General features: G+C 42.0%; 1 protein-coding gene across 1 annotated transcript in view; it reads right to left on the bottom strand.

Annotated features, from left to right (window-relative positions):
- LOC143270578 (uncharacterized) overlaps nucleotides 1-22,106 on the bottom strand; it is a 96,297-nt gene that overhangs the window by 5,546 nt on the left and 68,645 nt on the right. The window contains exons 24-30 of the mRNA XM_076561003.1: nucleotides 17,674-17,744; nucleotides 16,915-16,939; nucleotides 8,840-8,874; nucleotides 8,009-8,033; nucleotides 4,851-4,985; nucleotides 2,048-2,115; nucleotides 672-696 (exon numbers count right to left, since the gene is read on the bottom strand). Of these exons, the coding sequence (XP_076417118.1) occupies nucleotides 672-696; nucleotides 2,048-2,115; nucleotides 4,851-4,985; nucleotides 8,009-8,033; nucleotides 8,840-8,874; nucleotides 16,915-16,939; nucleotides 17,674-17,744 (384 nt within the window). The remainder of the gene's footprint in view (nucleotides 1-671; nucleotides 697-2,047; nucleotides 2,116-4,850; nucleotides 4,986-8,008; nucleotides 8,034-8,839; nucleotides 8,875-16,914; nucleotides 16,940-17,673; nucleotides 17,745-22,106) is intronic.

Below are 22,106 nucleotides of genomic sequence, written 5' to 3'. Positions count from 1 at the left end.
GTCTGTGTGAAATGACCGGACACAGCAGGGAGTCTTTGGATTTTTCACACAAGTGACTTCAAGCATCTGTGGATGTGGTCTAGTTTAATATGCAGTTAACATGACATGGAGGCAATTTGTCATGGACAGGCAGCATCTCTGAACCACATGGTAAACCCTCAGCCCTGCTGACAATGCTCTCAAAATTTTCTTAAATGAATTTAAGGCTCAACCATGGAAGCAAGAGCAATGGATTGCCCAGATGGATTCATGTTTTAACTTTCTGCTTTTGACTTTGATCAGAGATTCTTCATTTTTGTTCTGAAGCAGGGGTTATAACAATCCCCAAGCACAAATGTCATGAAGACTAGATGAACTAATAAAGTATAAAGTTCATTTAAAGTATGAATGGGAGCATAAACTATGTCCTCCATAGACCATTACCCATGCAGGGAAACAAGACATTGAAGCACCTGAAACCCTAATATTCTTTATGCACACAGCCTCATGGAAATCTATGCAGAAACCTGGCTGTCAAGGGCATCTAGAACACCCTTAAAAAGTCGTGTTGACTGTTTTGCTCTCTCCAGAAACAGCAAGTTGAGTGGCCTTTCAAAGAGAAGACAGTAAGGGACACCCTACCTATCTTAACATTTACATTCTTCCTCACCAAGGAGTTAAACAATACTTACCGCTTTGGTCTTCTTCCCAGGCTCCCTGAAATTATAGAAACAAAGACATTTTGAGGGTAACATCATGGGGCATACAGGCACATGTCTTTTTCTTTTTTTTAATTAAGATTTTTTTCATTCATTTTACACACCAATCAAAGATCCTCTTCTTCCCTCCTTCCATGCCCCCAGCCTCCCCTCCCAATCCACCCCTCACTTCCTCCCACAAGAAGGCAAGTCCTCCCATGTGGAGGCACATTCAGTAGAGGCAAGTCCAAGTCCTTCCCCCTGCCTCAAGGCTGCACGAGGTATCCCATCATAGGTAGTGGGCTCCACAAAGCCTGCTCATGCACCAGAGATGGTAACTTGTTATGTACACACTCATAAGTGGATACTAGATATAAAGCAAAGAGTAATCAGGCAACAACCCACAACCCCAGAGAAGCTAACTAACAGGGAAGACCCAAAGAGGGACACATGAACTGCCCTGGGAAGGGGAAACAAATGAGATCTCCATGAGTAATCTGGGTATGAGGAGTGGGCAATGGAGGTTAGGGGACAGGGGATGAGAACATAAGGGAATGGGATGGTTGAACTGGAACAGGGAGGGGGAAAGCAATGAAAGAGATACCATGATAGAGAGAGACATCATGGGGATAGAGAAAAACCAGGTGCTAGGGAAGTTCCCAGGCATCCCCAAGGATGACACCAGCCTGGACTACTAGCAATAGTAGAGAGGGTGCCTGAACTGAACTGGCTTGCCCCAGAGATCAGACCGGTGAATACCCTGTCATCACAGAACTTTTCTCCAACTAATGGAAGCAGATGCAGAGATCCACAGCCAATCACTAGACCGAGCTCCAGGAGTCCAGTCAAAGAGAGAGAAGAGGATTCTATGAGCAAGTGCATCAGGATCATGATGTGGAAACATGCAGGGACAACCAAACAAACAAGAGGGAATTCATGAAAGTTGGATCAATGGCTGTGGTGCCTACATGGGACTGGACTAGGTCCTCTGCATGGTGAGACAGTTGTGTAGCCTTTATTTCACTGCCAACATTAATGGCTGGCAAAACAAAGATATATCTGTGACAAACCTATGATATTTTTCAGAATGATGTATCTCTAACCCTCCTTCAGTCACCAACCACAAAATAATCTAAAGAAGAAGCATTGTTTTCCAGAGGGACAGGTGATAGCATATATTCTGTACCCTGACTGTGCCATTCACAAATGCTCTTTCTCATAAGGTGTCCATCAGCAAGGAACTGTTCTACTATTCCAGAAAACACAGCATAGTATATATACATACTGTCATATTTTAATAGGCAAACTCAAATAAAATAGGAAAGTCAGACAGCAACATTTCCATTTCAGTCATAGAAAGTCCACCTTACCTCAGTAGAATGGTCGATTTCTTCCTCTTTAGAAAATAACTGTTTAATATCAGGGGCATCTTCAGTATCTAGGAAGAGAGAGTGACTGTTCATCACTGGTGCTGTGGGCCATGGCTTCCTTAGAGAACAGTGCTTAGCTTACACAACAGGCTTATATGTATGGCTATGCTCTCGAGGCTAGACCGAGGGGCTGCTGGAGCATCCTCATTGAAAGCACTGAGTCAACGAGAAGCAGGGAAAAAATGGAAAATGGAACACTTGCAGTGTGCTGATGGGAACAGAAGACAATAAAAGTCTTCCAAGGGTACAAGCTTCCCATTACTCCTATCAATCACTTGAAGACCAGACGGATGGTCTTCTAAAACTAAGAAACAATGTGAGTTTTAATTTATGCTAAGTTGCCATCTAGTACACACTTTCCAGGGTACCAAAAGGAATATGGTTTATGGAGTGGTATTGGTGAACACGAGAAAATAAAGACCATGATAACGTGTCCCCTCTGCAGCACATCTGGGTACCTCAGAATGCTGGAAACAAAACAAGGCTCACAGCAATCCAGAAGCTAATTCAATGAACCACTGAATTAGCATTTTAGCCTCTAGTGGCACCATGCTCCACTCCCTAGTTCAGTGCATGAACCATAAAGGGGCAGTCACATCCCAGGGAAAGGAAAACCTTAAATGCTGTTGTGTTGGAGCAGCACAGCTTTTCTCTGGAATAGATACTATTTTTAGAGTAGGCTAATAGAGCAATGTAATTTTTCTCTTTGGAGTAGAAAGCACTTTCCCAAGTCATCTGCTAAAAGCATTGGCAGACCATATTTTTCCAGTGGTTTCCTGTGGTAATAGGTATATTCTGGGGCAAACATTCCATAAAATGAAATCACAATAAAACGAGTATCATGGAGATAATTTACACACTTCCTACATTCTTTTGGTTAATCTAAGATTCACACAAATGGAGGACAATGTACACACACACACACACACACACACACACACACACACACGGTTCTGAACAATCAAGACATGAGGCTTTATTTCTTTTCCCATTGACACTGAAGTTCTGTTCACATAGGAAGGTTAAACTAAGAATTCTGTACCCTCCAGTGTATTGAAGCTCTCCCCCACAGACCAGTAGAATCCCATGACAAAGACAGGATACTTGCTGGTTGTATGCAGTTAAAACTCACTCCAATCACTAATTCACTATTACAGAAAACCCCCAGAAACACACGAGGAAGAGAATAATCATTGTAAACAATTCATTCACAAAGTCACTAAAGAAACTGAAGATTTAAAACACACAGGAGCAATAATCAACTTCAAGGTAGTAAAACCATTTTATAGCAATGTCTGATTAACAACAAAAACCATAAGGTATTTTTGAAAACATGAAATATGTAGAAATGTGCTACTAAAACTCAAAGTTTCTAGTTGGTAGCTTTAAAAGGACATTATCATAATATTCATCTGATTGTAGTGTGAAATTTAAGATTTAGATACTAACTTGGAGAACCTATAGAGTTCAGGAGACTAGAAAGGGAACATTAATTGGCAAGGAGGAAGGAAGATAGTAAGGGGGTCATGGGGGAGCACAGGTGACATGAAGGGAAAAGGGGGAGTAAAGGGAGGGAGGTCTGAGTGGGGAAAGGGATGGCAGAACAGAACAAAGGAGGGACAGCACGGAGGATGTTTGAAAAGGCTAAATGGAAGATCATAAGATTAAATAGACACTCAAATAGTCAAACAAAAATGTATAATTGGAATTGCTCCAAACAGGGAATTATGCCAGATGCCATGGCTTGCCATGTAAACATTTGACAGCCTGGAAAGATGGCTGAGGTAAAGGTCATCTGTCTTTTTCAGAGGACATGGTTGTGATTCTTTGATAGGTTGTATATATTTTATGGAATTATAAAATGGATCATTTGCTTCCGAAAGAGGAAAAGCACAGGAACCTCCCATTTTCCTCGTACTTACAGATCTCTTTCCTGCTCTCTTGCACTCCCAAGCACAGGGTGTGACATGGCCACTACTGGGACCCTTTCCCATTGAACCTGGCCAAGAAGGCTGTTACATATTTCAAATTTCACTTGTACTTTGGGGACTCTTCAGATCTAATCCATCTGTGTCACCCACATGTGGATTAATGTGGGGCGTTTACTCACCACCCCCACAGCTTGCTAGAGTTTTCTTGAGTGCGAGCAGCAGGACATATTAGACAGAAGGATTTATAGCGGAGAATCTTGCGGAGATAAACAGATAGAAAATAAAGGATAGCCTCGAGAGGGCCTGGAACCTATTTCAACGGGCCCCGACTGTCTCTTGCCCAGGGTTTTTATAGAGACGCCAAGGGGTGGAGCAAAAGACCTCCTCCCCCAGCACAGCCAAGTGCAGACCATCTCAGACACCTGCACTCAGGCCCGTGGTCCTGATCATCCTCTATTCGGACCTGCTGGGTAAAGCCACGAGGAACCCCAGAACGGGCTCCCACAGATTAAGTAGCAGATAGGGTTACTCACCTGTTTCTGCCCATATCAGGTGAAGCTACATCAACTTATACATGTGCCCCAGCTTTCCTCTAGTTCATAGTATTCAGCGAGAGCCAAAGTGACTTTTATTTTTATTTAATTTTTTAAATACCTCTTAAAATTCTATGGTTGTATTTCTAGGGATGAGATAGATACACTGATATATTTCAGATAGTGCAAGTTCTGGTAAATCTGTTCAGTTTTACCTATGGCACAGAGGATAACTGACTACTACATATAATGGAAGCAAAGCCTCAATATGTACAGTACCTTCCCCTTGGGTTTGTATTATTTTATCAGATGTGCTACCACTGGCTGGAACAGCAACTGGAGTAGCTGGAGGTTCCTCCATAACTTGAGGGATGATAGTTTTTTTCTTACAAAATCTTCTAAAGAATGAAGTAACTGAAAATGTAGTCACAACAGGGAGAGTTATGTTAGTTTACGGCAGAAAACCAGAAAACTAATCATGGCTGTGTGTTTGTAAATATGGTCTAATTTCCTGTTCCAGCTAGTCATCAGTGTCAAGAGTGTTGCTTGTGGAAGATCACATTTTGTGATTAAGCAGTATACAGACAATATAGGTACTATCTGCATTTACGTGGCTGGTGCAATACAGAAGGAGCAGGACTGAATGTGTTGTATGGGTTTGGTGCCAGATGGGAGCTCTTCCTTCTGACAATCGCATGAATACACTGTTGTTCATACGATTCCTCTTTCTTCCATGCTTTTCTCCAAACACTGGAAGTTTCAGAAGGACTTCTCATGATACTTTCTAGTCTAAAAGAGAACTACAAATGGTAAATCATAAGGAAAGGCACATGTACAGCAGAAATACTCCAATGATGTTTGTTAAATATCAGAGGAATTCAGCTAGAAGCTAGTGACTGAATTTAGAGCGATCCATTGCATCCAGCATGGGAAGTGTGGCTGTTGTTGACTTTCATTCTTTATTCACCTGTGGTCCTTGTAGCTCACAGAGAACATACGGTATTAATAGCCTTACATGACTGAGAAGTAAACAACTGTGTGCACTCCCGACTTTTCACCGTTAGGACCACATTAGTTACACCCCTGTCACTGTGACCAAACCCCTGACAGGAGCAGCCTGAGAGAGAGAGATATTCTTTACCTTCCAATCCCTGACTCAAAACTGGAGTCACTGGAGGGCACTGTCTTAGTACAAATATGTGACTCTTCTCTTGCATCTTCAACCTGTCATATCCCTCCCACTGACTAATTGTGACTGCCAGGGAACCCCACTGAGAGATTATAGATTCGAGCATATTCCTTAGAAATACTCAGAGTCCAAATCATTCTACATCATGTTATTGCACGATGGTTTGACAAAAATGAAACTTCCCTTCAATTGGCCAAGCCTTCCTTGATGTCTTCAACATGACCAGGTAAGGAAAGCAGTCTGGCATTTGGGTGGTAAGTATGCACATGGCTTTCTAGATGACAAATATCCTCAGCCACTGTATGGACAACCCAGATAAATGTAGCTAGAAGGGCAGGGTCTGTATTAGCACCAAGTGTGCACCACACCTGCTCTGCTCGACTCATCAAAGTCCAGTTTCTACACACTCTTCTACCCACAGACTCTACGGGGCAATTGAGTCAAGCTCATCCCCTAACCATTATTTTAAACTTCTAGAAATACCTCTAATGCAAGATCAGGCTGAAAATCCCTATGTATAAAAGGATGAGTTTCAATTTATGGTTCTCCTCACTCTAGCTCTGAAGAATTGGGTTTACAGAAGTGTGCCACAATGGGCACATATTATACAGTCATTGGGATCAAATCCAGGGTTGTGCACATGCTAGAAGCACACTAAACCGAACTGGTCTTTACATTCCTGCCCATTGACCCTCTTTGACAAATCTGACTGTGAGGCTACTCTAACACAGCCAGCATCTTCAGAATGATGATACCCAGCCATGCTCTGCCTGTGTAACTCACTGCTGCTTATATCATTCCACTGAGTGCTCAGACACAGCAGGCAGCAGGGAGACTGACTGCCAGTGATAGAAGTAATTCTGGAACACAAACTCGAGCTCACCTTTAAAGATGTATAGATAGCCAAAAGAATGATCCAGTGCAGCTCAAGAATGAAGGGATGACTGGAGGTCTTAGTGGACATTGCCTATAAATTGTGTGGCTCTTTGGGCTCATGTTAATGTTGTCTAATCTGTTAAGCTTTTACAATAGTTCTTACTGGAATGAGCCATCTCTTCCATAAATCCAGTTATCACACACATCCGACCTATTTTTCAGTGCAGTGTCTCCTATAGTCAAATGCTCTGATCTGACCAAACATATGGACTTTCTATGGTGGTATTTTATTTGTACTGAAATGTGATTTAATTGTATGTTAATAAATAAAGTTGCCTGGGGTCTGAGCTATTAGAGCCATAAAAAGAGCGTGGCGGTGGTGGCACATGCCTTTAATCCCAGCACTTGGTAGGCAGAGCTAGGTAAGTCTCTGTATGTTCAGGGATACAGCCAGCATTGGAGACACACGCCTTTAAGACCTGGAGGGCTGTACTTACAGGCAGTGACGAGGCAGTCACGTGTTTGGGTTTACAACCAATGAGAAGGCAGAACAGAAAGACTATATCAAGACAAACACACAGGAAGTAGGTCTCTTTCAGAGAGGTAGGACCACCACAGGAGGAAGGGTAAGGTTTTAGCTCTGAGCTCTGACCTCTTGGCTTTCTCTTTTACATTGGTTCTGTGTTTCTTATTTAATAAGACGGTTGGTTACATCTACAAATTTCCATCTATCATACTTATGAGTGTCTGCAGGCAGCTAAAGAGTACTGCCTGGCTTTCTGCCCACTTGGTGCTCATCATTGTCTGCTGTTTACCTAGGGCTGGGTTATTGCAGGCAGATGCTGGGAAGATGGGCCTCTCACATAGGTATCCCTGAGCCCTTGACAAAATAAAAAGTACTTCCTGAGCTCTACCACTGGAAAGACTGATGACCTATCCATACACTTTGAGCTATCATTCTCCAGAGAAATGCACAAAAAAAAACCAAAACAAAACCAAGTCTATCACACATCTGTACGGTGAGCTTTGAACACTTTTTTTTAAGGTAAAATGTGTATCTTGCTTTTTGAATTGACAAATTTGTCACTGGAAAGTGGACTCTGTCATAGGGATAACTGTATTTATTGGGAAAAAAATCTATTTAGACCCTGCCTGGTACACAAAATGCCAAAATAACTAGAGGCATCAGAACTGAAAGCAGTGACTGTAGACACATTGGTAAGACTCGTTACTTAGGGCATTGCCTTTTCCCTGCTTAAATTCCCAAGTTTCACTCCCAATAGGAGTCTTATATCACATTGGTGTGCCAGAGAAAAGACAGCCAGCATTTAAACAATTCTAAAATGTGTTTGAGAGATTCCGTAATACATACAACAATTAAATTTCCTCTTCTCCACCTGTAATTGAAAGGAAAGAAAACACTTTGAGGTTCAGGTCATACAGAGTCTTTTTGCATAGCTCTTTGGTTCACCCTATGACACAGCATAGTGTAAAGCAGGATAGGAAAAAGACATTAAAAAAAGACTGTATTCATACATTATGTGATGATGTCACAGAAAACCAGGGCTACGTACTTTGTGACAAAAACTAATACATCACACACTAATGCTGACTCAAAGTGAGAGCAGAGCACCTCTTCTGTTTGGCCTTCACTGAGGGCTCCCTAAGCTACATCCCAGCATGGCAGACCAACTTAACAACCTGCCCTGGGAGATTAATTCCTTCTAAGAGGGGGCCTCCAATTATTTGCACGAGTGCACATGTTTTAAATGTATTATACCCTAAATATTCAAATATTGGATGCATGAAGCTTCCCACCATATTGAGACTTTTGGGGAACAACACAAATTCCATCTAGATGACAGGATGGGAAAACAAATAGGAGAGGCCCCTTAAGGAAAAACACACATCTTAATAGATGATATGCCTGTTAACTTCTGAGTCAATATTACACACATTTATCTAAAGAGGAGCCTTTTTTCTCCAGAAGAAAAGCCCCCCTCATACAGACTGTGACACTTGACACGGGAAGATTTGATTCAGTCTGGACCAAGATGGTACAATTCCACTTTGTCCTCTTCCTAAATTAACTCTCTAATACCCATGATGCCCTGCTCAGTTTCATTGTTCAATGGGATATGCACTGAAACATAAGATCACTAGAATAACCTTTCTATCTTAGAGAAAAGAAAGGCCCCCTTACCTTCTCCACCTTTATTTCTGTCTCTTCAGGTAGCACTAAAGGGGACAGAAAGTGACTGTCAGCTCATGGTCTTGCTTCCTACTTATGCAGCATCCTTACTTGATGTGACTAAAAGTGCATAGACTTAGTACATGTGACTAGACCTACTGAACAGGATTGTTGGGCAGCTGCTGAACTGTCTTCCCTTGAAGGGAAATTAAAACAGAAAAAGGCCTGGAGAGATATGAGTAACAGAATTGTATTTCCAGACAGTGGGGGACCTAAAGCAACATAAAATAATCTATCAGATTGAAGATTAAATACAAATCTTCACAGGTATTCTCTTTGGAGTGACCACTGGTATGCTTCAGTTTGCATGTAGAGGTCAGAAGACAAATTGTGGGATCCCAAATTGTAGATGCATAAGATAACCCCCACACCTAAGGCTCAGGGAACATTTTGGTAGAGGATTGGAAAGACTATAAGAACCAGAGGGACAGGACATATGCTGCTAGATAGTGTCTTCTAGACATGGCAGGGATGATATAGCCCATGAAATCTCAACACAGTTCCCCAAATAGGACCTGCATCATGACAGCCCCTACTGATATGGCACCCTAGACCAGGAGCTACAGAGAGGTTGCAGAGAGATGAATTTTCTCCAGAGGTAAGTCTCCTCATAAGTTATCTAATCCTGAACTAACTGCACTAAACATACAAGAGCACACATAGGTATATATAAGAGCAACATTAAATGAACTCCTGTGTTTATGTAAGTATAGTAGTTATCAGAGAAGAACTCATATATTTGAAGGGGGGACATGGGATGAGATGGATTGAGGAGAAGGTGGGATAGAATGATGTAAACACAGTAGTCACATTAAATTCTCAAAGAATTAAAAATGTAAATTATAACAATCCTGGTCTTTCACTTTTGTCTTCCTTCCTTCAATCAAGGTTTTTCATTGAAGCTAAACTGAGACTAATAGTCATCAGGACCCAGAATCATCCTTCTCTGGCCCTGAATATGCTGGGGTTACGGGTGTGCATAGAATTGTCTGAACTTTTTTATATGTGCACTGGAGATTAAATCATGCTGAGTGAGGTAACCCAGACTCAGAAAGAAAACATGATATGTACTCACTTATAGGAGGATACTAGATGTAAAACAAAGATGACTAGACTGCTACTCACAATTCCAGGGAGGCTACCTAGAAAACAGGACCCCAAGAAAAACATAGGGATCACTCAATGACAGAGAAATGGACGAGATCTACATGAACAACCTGGACGTGAGTGGGGGTAATGAAGGGCAAGGGTGGAGGGAAAGAGAGCTTAGGGGAACAGGAGATCCCAGATAGATCAAGAACAGAGAGAGAGAACAAGGAATAAAAGACCATGATAAATGAAGACCACATGAGAATAGGAAGAAGCAAAGTGCTAGAGAGGCCCACAGAAATCCACAAAGATACCCCCACAATAGACTACTGCCAATGGTCGAGAGACAGCCGGAACTGACCTACTCTGGTGATAGAATGGCCAAACACCCTAACTATCATGCTAGAAACCTCATCAAATGACTGAGGGAACCAGATGCAGAGATCTTCGGCCAGGCCCCGGGTGGAGCTCCAGGAGTCCAATTGGCAAGAAAGAGGAGGGTTTGTATGAGCGAGAATTGTTGAGACCAAGGTTGGAAAAAGCACAGGGACAAATAGCCAAATGAAGGGAAACACAAGAACTATGAACCAATACCTGAGGAGACCCCAACTGGATCAGGCCCTCTGGATAAGTGAGACAGTTGATTAGCTTGATCTGTTTGGGAGGCATCCAGGCAGTGGGACCGGGACCTGCCCTCAGTGCATATGCTGGCAGTTTGGAACCTGGGGCTTATACAGGGACACTTGGCTCATCCTGGGAGGAGGTGACTGGACCTGCCTGGACTGAATCTACCAAGTTGAACTCAATTCTCAGGGGAGTCTTTGCCATGGAGGAGATGGGAATGGGGGGGGGCTGGGAGGAAGGCAGGGGGAGGGCAGGAGGGGGGGAGAACAAGGGAATCCATGGGTATATGTAAAATTAAATTAAATTATAAAATAAAAATTTAAAAAATTAAAAACAAAACAGGGTACCAATGTGTGCACAGTCTAATCACCTTCTGAGCATCTGTACACCATGTACTTAACTTTAAACAACTATTTAAAAGTGAATGTTCATGTCCCATTACATTATCTCTCAAAGGTAAAAATGATGCAATCTTGGTAAGTGTGAATAATGAGATAAATTGCAATAATTCATCATATGTGGTGCATATTTTATGAAAGAACAATGCACAATGGCTAATCTACATGTGTTTATGAACATGGTTTTCTGGTCTTTATAACACTTCAGCTTTGTGATATATATATGTATATATATATATATATATATATATATATATATATATATATATATATATATATATATATTTATATATATATATAAACATATACATATATATCTGCAAGCCCTTTAAACTTACCAAAACTCCTAAATAATGATTATAAGTTGTGCATTTTTGGCAAGGTGAAGACCAAAGACATGAGACTTCTCTTAGAGAAGGCACAAAGGCTAGGCATTTCTCAGAGGTGATCCTTTCCATGCAAAATGGGGGCCTGTGAACACGAGGCTGCCATCAGTATATAGATGCAGGTAAATTCAAGACAAGGTCATTGTAGGGAGCAGATATTCTAATAATTGGAGTCACAGCTTCAGGTGTTTGGTCCAAATGACCATAACATGTCAGTGACTTTACTGTTGTCACACTTCCTAAGATTTCAGACAATGTTCTTCTGTTTGTGTTTGTTTGTTTTTTTTTTTTTGTGTGTGTGTGTGTGTGTGTGTCTGTGTCTGTGTCTATATCTGTCTGTGTGTATAGTGTCTGTGTGTATATGTGTGTGTGTCCCTGGGTGTGTCTTGGTGTGTCTATGTATGTGTTTTCACTTAGTTGTTTTTTTTTTTTTTTCGAGTCAGGGTTTCTCTGGGTAGCTTTGCGCCTTTCCTGGAACTCACTCTGTAGACCAGACTGGCCTTGAACTCACAGAGATCCACCTGCCTCTGCCTCCTGAGTGCTGAGATTAAAGGCGTGTACCACCACTGCCCGGCTCATGTAGTTGCATGGATCACTTAGTTTTTTTTTTCTTATTGTGCCTTGTGTCACTCTGTTTATGTGACTGCTCCAAGCTGACTCTGGTTAACTTCTCTGTCTTTACATGTTCAAGAACTTCAGTTGCACACAACCAGCCTTCTACCTATGCCCATCAGGTGAAGGGATGAGCCAGATGACCTAGTAAGATTCAAATGTCATTCTGTAAATGTAGTACACTAGAAGTTTTGGGTTCCGGACTCTTTTCTTGTGACTGATAAGTTTAGAGAAGGAGGAAGAGAAAATTATAGAATATAAAAGACATGACACATAGAGACTCATTCTGGGGACACTTCTGAGAAATGTTTTATAGTATGAAACACCATGAAAAAATTCCCGGAATAAGGGAATTGTCACACATTGATGTATTACTAGGTACAGAGTCTAGAGTCCACATGGCATTCCAGAAGTAGGAGAAAGTGGCTAGAGAAGAGAGAGATGGAGGATTATGGGGGTGGAGACTGGTCCTGGATCTCTGTGGGGCAACTTGAAATTCCCAAAAGAAAGCCACGAATACACAGAACACTAAGGACAATCACAGCCTGTGGCAAGATGTGTGTCAAGAAGGTTGCTCCCCAATTGCTCATGTCCTTCAGCCCTAGAAACATGGATATTAACTTATGGGAACTTCCTAAGACACCATATGTATCTTGGAATCAGAATCAAGAATGCATGAAAAAGAGCCAAGGCAGGGGTCAGAGATCAGATCCCTGCTCACTCATAAGGTCAGAGGCTCAAGGATGAACGACAAGTCTCTGACCTCCTCTACACCTCAGTCATCCTGCATGGCAGTCCAGGATGAAGCGCATAGGCTGGGAATGAGCTACACATTAACACTAGACCCTTCCTTGCCAGTATATTACAGATGTGGTAGTTGTGTCAGACTAAACAGCCATTTTACCCAGCACTCTACCCTGTTGGTGCCACGTGAAGCAGGAGTTAACAGTGAACAGAGGACTATGCATGGACTGCTACAAGTCCTGAAGGAAGAAGTGGAAGGGCTCTGTTCTTCCTTTATCATTGGGCTTACTCTGCTAGACTATCACCTACAGGTTCCTTAGAGTACAAAAGAGAATACTGTTCCTAACCAGTCACATTGGCTCTATCACAGATTAGTACACAAAGTGAACACAACACTTCATGGGCACTGTCATGGTGAATCTCAACAGTCAATTGGATGATACCCAGTACTGGGCAGCAAGTGTGAGATTAGAGCAGTTTAGTTTAGGTGAGGTGGAAAGACTACTGAACTCTGCATGACATCATGGCTTAGGAAGGGATCAAGGATATATAAAAAGGTAAGCTGAGCATGAGCATTAAATCTTCTGGTCACTGACAGGTTATAATGGGACTCTGCCACAGACTCCTGCCTGTATATATAATTACCCCGTGTTACAGTCTATAAGCTGAGACTATATTCAAAAAAGTACCAATTACCTTTTAGGTTATCTTCACAGGAATTTTTAACAACAACTGAATAAATTATTCAGACAGGCAGAAGTAAAATGCAGAGCTAGTAACTGAATCCCAAACCCTGAAAGTTTGGTAGTATCACGGACTTAAAGAATAAATGTTCTGGGGAAATGTGTACAAAGGAGAGGAGGATATGCAAAGCACATTTAATAGCACACTCTGCTCACTTTCCATCATGTCCCTGTAATTGGAATAGAACAAGAACCTTCTATTTTCCTTGTCCTTAATGAAATCTTTACCACATTCCTAACTCAAAGACAATGCATAACATGACCACTAGTGGACCCTTGCTCATTGATTCAAACCAGGTACACTGATCCAAATTCACTGAGTTGAATTTCACCCTCAGTCATGTGACATTGGAACAATGTGCCTTGAGGAACATCAGCTCTACTCCATCTGCATTACCCACATGTGGGAGAAAGGATTAGAGGGTGGTCCACCCATTCCTGTCTACAGCAGGTGAAGCCACCCTGACTCATACTAATGAGCCTCAGTTTCCACCGGTTCATGCTATTGAATGAGAGCCGAAGGTGACATCAGATGCATTTTAAATTCTTTAGCTGTGTTTACATTGAAGACTTAGATATATTAGTATTAACCTACATAGGAAAAATTGTCTTAAACTTCTCTCTAGATTTACATATGAAAGAAAATGATTATCACCACATTACACAACTGGACAGAATTACAGAATTCACAACATGCCTTTTTTCTTATCAGTTGTTTCTATAGAATAAAATTTACAGAATTCTGGTATCATCACATCTGTATGGGGTATAGCTCGTCTCTGCTGAATTCTCTCAATAAAGGAGAAACTGGGAATGCATCGAGAATAGAGTTTCATGTCAGCCTCATGGCAGAAAAACAGAGGAAACTAACAACTGTGTGTTTGTACATTTGATCTGATTGCTTGTTTCCGGGTACAGTCATCAGAGTGAGATTGTGCTTCAGGAGGATCACTGAATAGTGTACAACCAGTTAAGCATTACATGAACATGACAAGTAAAATCTAATTTATGTGGAAATACAGAAGGAAGAGCCCCATGACTGAACACACTTTGTGAGTGTGGTGCCAGAGCAGAGTGGTATCACTCTAATCCTTCTTAGAGCCCATGACACCCTTGCAATGGCTCCATTCACCGCTGTTCACTAAGACCCTAAGAATTTCTTAAGGACTACCCACAGGACTCACTAGGCTAAAACAGATCTTTGTAATGTATACTGTAGGAAAAAGCACAGGCATTCAGAAGTGCCCTGTGATGTCTGTGAGATACCAGAAGACTTCAGCTACACAGGAGTAACTGAATTCAGACAAACTGTTTCATTTACTCTAGAACACTGGAGAACTGCTATTCTTCATTCTTTGACTACCCCTTATATAATAGTACATCTCATAGACAATGTATGGCATTGTCCATGGGAGGTAGGAAGGTAAGAAGCTTTGAAAACTTGTGACATTTCACACAATGGAGCAGTAACAGCTGCATTTGTGTGCCAGTGACGACCTCTCCTGACAGAAACAACAGACAGGAGACATGCTCTGCCAGGCAGTCCCTGACTCCAAGTGTGAGCTTCATCCGAAGTGAGCTGTCGGATTCCTGGATCAGTAAACAGCACCTCCTCTATCATCCTCAACCTGCCACTGGCCTCTCAGTGACTGAGTCTGACCCTCTGGAAAAAAAAAATTGGGAGGGTACCAATGCTTCCAGGCTCCAAGTCAATCTAAACCAAGTTTTTACGTGGAGGATGGGAGAAAAGGAAACTCTTTTAATCTCACGAAACCTGGATAAACCCTCATCAGGAAGAGGCTGGAAAAGCAGCCTGGTGCCATTGTAGGTGATAGATGTCCCCTGAAACTGTGTGGACAGTCTGAACTGAGTTCAGCTAACAGAATGGTAGTCTACACAGGCTACATGTGAGTTTGCAAGGTGCTGTTCATCCATTCTTCATGAAAGCTCTGTTTCTCCAGAATCTTCTCCCACACAGACATAGGGGCAATGGACGAAGTCCTACTCCCCTCTGTTGTTTTCTTTTCACTTTTTCAGAGAAAAGGTCTCTGGCCCACAGTGATCTCAATGCTACATTGTAGAAATGGATGACTTTGAACATAAAATTCTCCCATCGGCAACTCTGAAGGAGGTTTATAAAGCTATATAACCACAGCAGATCTTTTGCTTACTGGGATCTCAAACCCAAGGCCTTAGAAATGGTAGGTATGCAATGAACCACATTCTCTCTCAAGAACTAGCTCTTCTTTGCCAAAGGCCTTCATAGCACATGCCTGAGCAAATATACAGAAACCATTTTGCAAATAACGATGCTCTTCTCACTCCTACCTGCTGCCTGTGGTCCCCCTAGTGCTTCCACTCACAGGCAGTATGGCCACTGACTACCAGTGAGCAGAAGACCCTTGGAGCCCAGAGTCTAGGTCACATTTAAAAACCTGTTGCCAGGAGCTAAGGAGACCAGAGGTTAACATCCCCTGCTGTTCCTGCAGAGGACACAGGTCTGGTTGGTTTCTATCACAGAAAAAACAGCTCAAAACAGTCTATAACTCCAGTTGCTAGAAACCATACAGCTAATTTGAGTCTGCATATGTATCATAGATACAAATGGTGCACATACATTCATACAGGTGAATACTCACATACTCAAAATAAAAATAAATATATCTTTAAAAAATGTCTTCCTATTAGGAAAATGTGTCAGCATAGATCCAGAGCCAAGTGGTATCTGGACACCTGCCCCATCTCCCCATGCAGTATCTGTTTCCCATTCTCAGAATCAGTGATCTGACTAGAAGCCTGTGAGCTTTCTAACCTTTCATTCTTCGGAATGTCTGTATGTAGATGAGAAGTAATGCCCTGGGCTCTCTGTGGTAGTCACTACAGGGTCCTGATCTCTGCAGTTTTGAACTATTGAAGGCAGATACTGGGATGTTCCAAGTTAGGGATTACCAAGTGCTGGGGCTATAGAAGGTCTCTTCATCTCCATGGACAGCCTCATCACTTATCTCTGTGCCTTGGTTTATTCTTTCACAGAGTAGCACACAAACAAATAAATGCACTGCATATGATGGGCTTTGAACATATATACTTTATATAGGTCAAGCGTGTATCCTAATATGGTAATTCAACAGCTTGTCCCTGTAGATTGGACTGAGCAATTGGGATACCTATCTTGGGGAAAAACAGATTTAGATGTAGCCCGTTGTACACCATTCCAGACTAACTACAGGCATCATAGCTGAATCCAGTGCACATGGACAAATACCTCCACTATTTATTTTAACTTAGAGACCCACTTTTTAAAAAAATACGGTCCAAATGCTTCCCAATAGGTGGCATAGATCACAGTGCCTGGTTAGATATAAGGATACCAAGTATTTACACAGTTCATTCCTAAAACCTGTCTTAGGAAAAAATTCCATAATACATACCTCGTCTTTGGTTTCTGCAATGCACCTGAAATGTAAAGGAAAGAAAATAGTATGTGGCCTAGGTCATGATGATTTCTGTTTGCAAGGGTCCTTGAAATACATATCAACATGATATAATGGCAATCAAAGTGGGAAAGAGTCTTCAAATAAAAGACTCTGCTTTAGTATATCATATGATGGTGTCACAAAAGAACTGGGGTTCCTCACTTGTACCACTTCCCACTTTTGCTGGTTCACACACCAGATCAAGAGGCACTATCTGTTTGGTCTCTGCTGCGTGTTCCCTAAGCCACACTGCAACATGCTGGAGCATCTTTATGATCCTGCTATGAAATTAACCCTGCCACAGTGTAGCCTCAATTATTTACACTAATGCTCATGTGTTAAAAGGCTAACCACCTGCAACCCCACACTAGACATAGGAAGCTTGCTCCATATGACTGTTGTGGAACATACTGCATGGAAATTGAGGGGATCTGAAGTGCCTGACAACTTCTAAACCAAAACTTTAAGTTTTATCTAAAGAGAACCTTTTTTCTCCAGAAGAAAAGGCCTGCTCACAAGACTGATAATTAACACTGGATGCTTTGATGCTCTATTCAGTTTGGACCAGGCTGGTACAATTCTTCTTCTCCCCTTCCAAACTAACTCTCTAATACCCATGATGCCTGCTCAGTTTTGTTGTTCAGTGGGATATCCTCTGAAACATAAGATCACTAAAGTAACCTTTCTATTTTAGAGAGAAAAAGGCTCTCTTACCTCCGACGACTTTTCTTCTGTCTTTGTGCGGCCATCTCGTCTAAGTGTGTTTTCATCATTTTCCGGTATTACTAGGGGGACAGAAAGTCATGAGCTTGCAGACTGACAGCTCTTGGTCCTGCTTCCTACCTATGTAGCATATTTGCTTGATGTGGGTAAAAGTGCATGGACTTAGGACATGTGACTAGACCTACTGAACAGGATGGTTGGGCAGCTGCTGAACCGTCTTCCCTTGAAGGAAATTAAAGCAGAGAAAGACCAGGAGACATATGAGTAAGAGATTTGTTGCATTTCTAGACAGTGGACACCCAAAGCAACATAAAATAATCTGTCTTTGATTGTGTATTGTTAAATTAACATTTTAACATGTATTCTGTTTGGAGGGCCACTTGTGAGGTTTCATTTTGGGTGTGGAGGTCAGTGGATAGCTTGTGGGATCTGTTTCTCTCCTTTGCCATGTGTGTTCTGAGTTTCAAATCCAGGTCATTGGGCTTAGAGAAGGCATTGATATCCTTGGAAAGAAGAATTTTATCCTTCCCCATGACCAAACTTGTGTTTAAACGTTAGTGTGTGTGTTTACAATTTTTATCATTCAAATTTCAGGAAAGAGTTGACAGATGAGGACGGCAGGAATACAATCTTTTATGTAGTAATAGTCTCACATGAAACTCTCAACTTGAAAAGAAGAGAATCACTATGAAGGAAGCAGCTGTATAGGATGTCAGCATTTTACTCCAAGATCAAAAAACATAAAGAAATTTGCATGGACTAGGAAGAGAATCACAAGCTAAGAGCACTAGAACTAGAAATACAAAAGAAACTCCAGGACTTAGAAGATGTGTAACGATAGAATGTTGGCAGATAAATGCCTAGTGATATATGAGAGTGCTTTCATTAGCCACTCTCAAGAAAAAACCCCATGAACTACTAGGAGAAGCAAAGACCATTTTGAAAGATGAAATAGGCAACTTTGAATCCAGAGTGACATCCATTCAGCAGGTGTTAGCACATCTGAAATTTCAGTTGGATGCAAAATTATCCTTCAACATAACCAGTGAGGTTGATGAAAAGGAATCATATCAGCATACATTTAAAATATTTGTCTATCTTCTATGGAGCTGTGGGTTGTAGTTTGGTTAACTTTGCTTTACTTCTGGTAATGAGTGAGTAAATACAAGAGATGCTAGGTAACAAGGCGGATGCTAAAAGGGACGCGAGGAACGCCCTCAGAAGGGGAAATAGATGAGAACTCCTGAGAAACCTGGGGGTTAGGGTGGGACAATGGAAAGTAGGGATATGGGATCGGGGCATAGGGAAATGGGACAGTTGAGCAGGGGATGGGATGGGCAGCTTGGGAGAGCAATGAAAGAGATGACTTGATAGAGGAAGACATCATGGGGATAGGGAGAAACCTGGTCAGGGAAGTTCCCTGGAATCCACAGGCATGACCCAACTTAGAATACTAGCAGTTGTGGAAAGGTTGCCTGAGCTAGCCTACCCTGGTGATCAGATTGGTGACTACCCTAACTGTCATCATAGAGCCTTCATCTAGTAACTGATGGAAACAGATGCAGAGAGCCATGGCCAAGCATGTTCAGTCGAAGAGAGGGAAGAGTAATTCTATGAGCAAGGGGCATCAAGACCATGATGGGAAGACTTACAGATACAACTAAACTAAGCTGGTGGGCACTCATGAACTTTGGACCCATAGCTGTGGATCATGCATGGGAAAGGACTGGGCCTTTACTTGGGCAAGACCGTTGTGTAGCTTGGTGTGTTTCATGGCACCCTGACCGTGGGAATAGGATCTATCCCTGGAGCATGAACTGGCTTTTGGAGCCCATTGCCCATGGTAGGGACACCTTGCACAGCCTTGATGAAAGGGGAGAGGTGTAGACCTGTCCCAGCTGAATGTTCTGGGCTTGCTGACTCTCCATGGGAGGCCATACATTTTCAAAGGAGGGGATGAGGGGTAGGCTGGTGGAAAAGGCTGGAGTGGGAGCAGAGAGGGAATGAGGTACAAATCTGTGGTTGGTAAGTGAAATGAATAAATTAAAAGATTCCTAAAAAATGTTTGTCTAGCACACTCAAGCATTGTTTTAAATGATAATTTCCATTCTTCAAAGGACATGGATGGGAGTTTTAAACATTTCATTTCATTAATGGAAATCTGTGTATTTAACATATATTGCTTCTTTATTTCATATGTTGAGAAGGAGACAATATTCATGTTCCATTTATATCATAAGTATATCAATTTTAGTAGGTTCATGTGATATTCATAAAATCAGCTAAACCAACAACAACGAGAACTTTAGATTTTCTAAATATTGTGTAGGAAATTGCTGTCTTATGATTGAAATAAACACTCAAATTGAGCAAGTGAAATGTTACATAAATCAGTTCCAATGGAATAGAGCCCCAAGAAAACAATCTCTTCAATGAGCAATGACATGGAAACTCAAGCAAATCATGCAAGTGATTATGTATCTCAATGGTGGCATGATATTTGCCAATAATTAAACTTTACTACAACTTTCACCACAAATGGTTATGATTTTATTGTAATTGTGCACATGACATTCAGATTTCTTGTTCATGGGTATGCATGAATGTGCATGTGTGAGTGTAGTTTTGATCATAGGTGTGGATTAGATGCATTTGCTTGTTGCATGTAAGTGTTCGTGTGCATGGATGTGAGAGGAGTGTGTGGACTATCCTACATTAGTCCACACACTCAGTTACCACCTGCCCTCCATTCTGATCCCCTAATGTCAGAACCCACAGTGGTGGTATTGGCAGGGATCATCTTCCATAGTCCTTCCTGCCTAGCTTTATGAGGGACCCTCAAACAAATGCCAACTCAGGGTTGGACACAGGCAAGAGCCCCATATCCAGGCTCTCTGGAGTATTCGAAACCTATTCTAAACCTGTTCTATGATAATGTGCTGCCCACCCATGAAGGCCCTCTATGCCCAGACCCAGGCAGATTTATCAACTCTCTTATGAGTCTGAATCACTTCTCTCCTTCCATTCCACCCATCAGCAGGCCCAGACCCAGAAAGGCAGCACATCTGTCAGCCCTTTTGCTGACTGTGACCCATGATACTCATTCTTCACCCTGTGTGACAATGCCACACCAAACAGATTATGGAGGCCAATACTAGGACCATCTTTTGAAAGCTCACCCAGGACCCTTAACTCATCCCACCACTTAGTCTCAGACACAAGGTAGCCAGATCCATGAATAGAAGTCATACATTTTTGGCAAGGCCTAGGTGAAGGCCATATGTGTTGTCTTCAAAAAAGCATTAACGGTAGATACTTCTCAGAGGCTTCTGCCTTTCCATGCAAAATGAGGGTGTCTGTACATGAGGCTGCCTGCAGCACAGCTACAGACGGGTATAAAGTAGAGACAGTGTCAAGGAAGTTACCAGACATTGCACTAATTGGGGTCAGAGCATTAGGTGTTCGAGAGTTCCAAATTGACCATCAAAAGTCAGTGGTTTGGCTTTGTCACTTTCCATAAATTTTGGGACAATTTCCTTCAGTTTTTTTTTTATATAATTTAGTTATTCTTTTACACTACTCTGATTAGGAGACCTTTCCTAGCTGATTTTAGACTCAACTCTTCCCTCTCTTTTCTCATATTCAAGTGCATTATGTATTCAACAGCAGGCTTTCACCTCTACCCACCAGTATCATAAGAGACTCAGATGGGCATTCTTTTGAGCAATGTTTCAATGTTCCCAGGTAGAAAGAATATCCCACACCTTGATGCAATACCAGGTACAGTGTCTAGAGGACTCAGTATCCCAGAGGTAGGTACCAGAGAAGGGAGGAGGAAGATAAAAGGGGTAGAGACTGCTCCTAGATCTAGGAGGGACACCTTGCTCAGAAGTAATAACTGTTGAGTTTAAGGAGAGGAGACACAATGTATTAAGGCTACTGAGATTGTCTATGAAAAGGAGCCAAGCCCCAAGTAGTTCAATGAGATAATGCGGAAGATCAGACAGACTTGTAAAGATCAAAGTTCTTGAACCTACCAAAGAGGGGAGAGCCTGGAGGAACCACAATCCTCAGATATGAACTCATTTCTGCCCAAAGACCACCATGTCAGATACTCGAGTACAAAGTCATAAATATACAAAACATAGAGGACAGACACAGCCTGTGGCAAGATGTGTGTCAAGAAGGTTGCTCCCCAATTGCTCATGTCCTTCAACACTTGGAACATGGGTATTAGCTTATGGGAACTTCCTAAGACACCATCTGTATCTTGGAATCAGAATCAAGAATGCATGAAAAAGAGCCAAGGCAGGGGTCAGAGATCAGATCCCTGCTCACTCATAAGGTCAGAGGCTCAAGGATGAAGAATAAGTCTCTGACCTCCTTTACACCTCAGTCATCCTGCATGGCAGTCCAGGATGAGG

The sequence above is a fragment of the Peromyscus maniculatus genome, chromosome 23 (assembly GCF_049852395.1).
Source record: "Peromyscus maniculatus bairdii isolate BWxNUB_F1_BW_parent chromosome 23, HU_Pman_BW_mat_3.1, whole genome shotgun sequence".
NCBI classification, from domain to species: domain Eukaryota; kingdom Metazoa; phylum Chordata; class Mammalia; order Rodentia; family Cricetidae; genus Peromyscus; species Peromyscus maniculatus.
The sequence above is the reverse complement of the archived record's forward strand: the minus strand, read 5'-3'. Positions and strand labels throughout refer to the sequence as shown.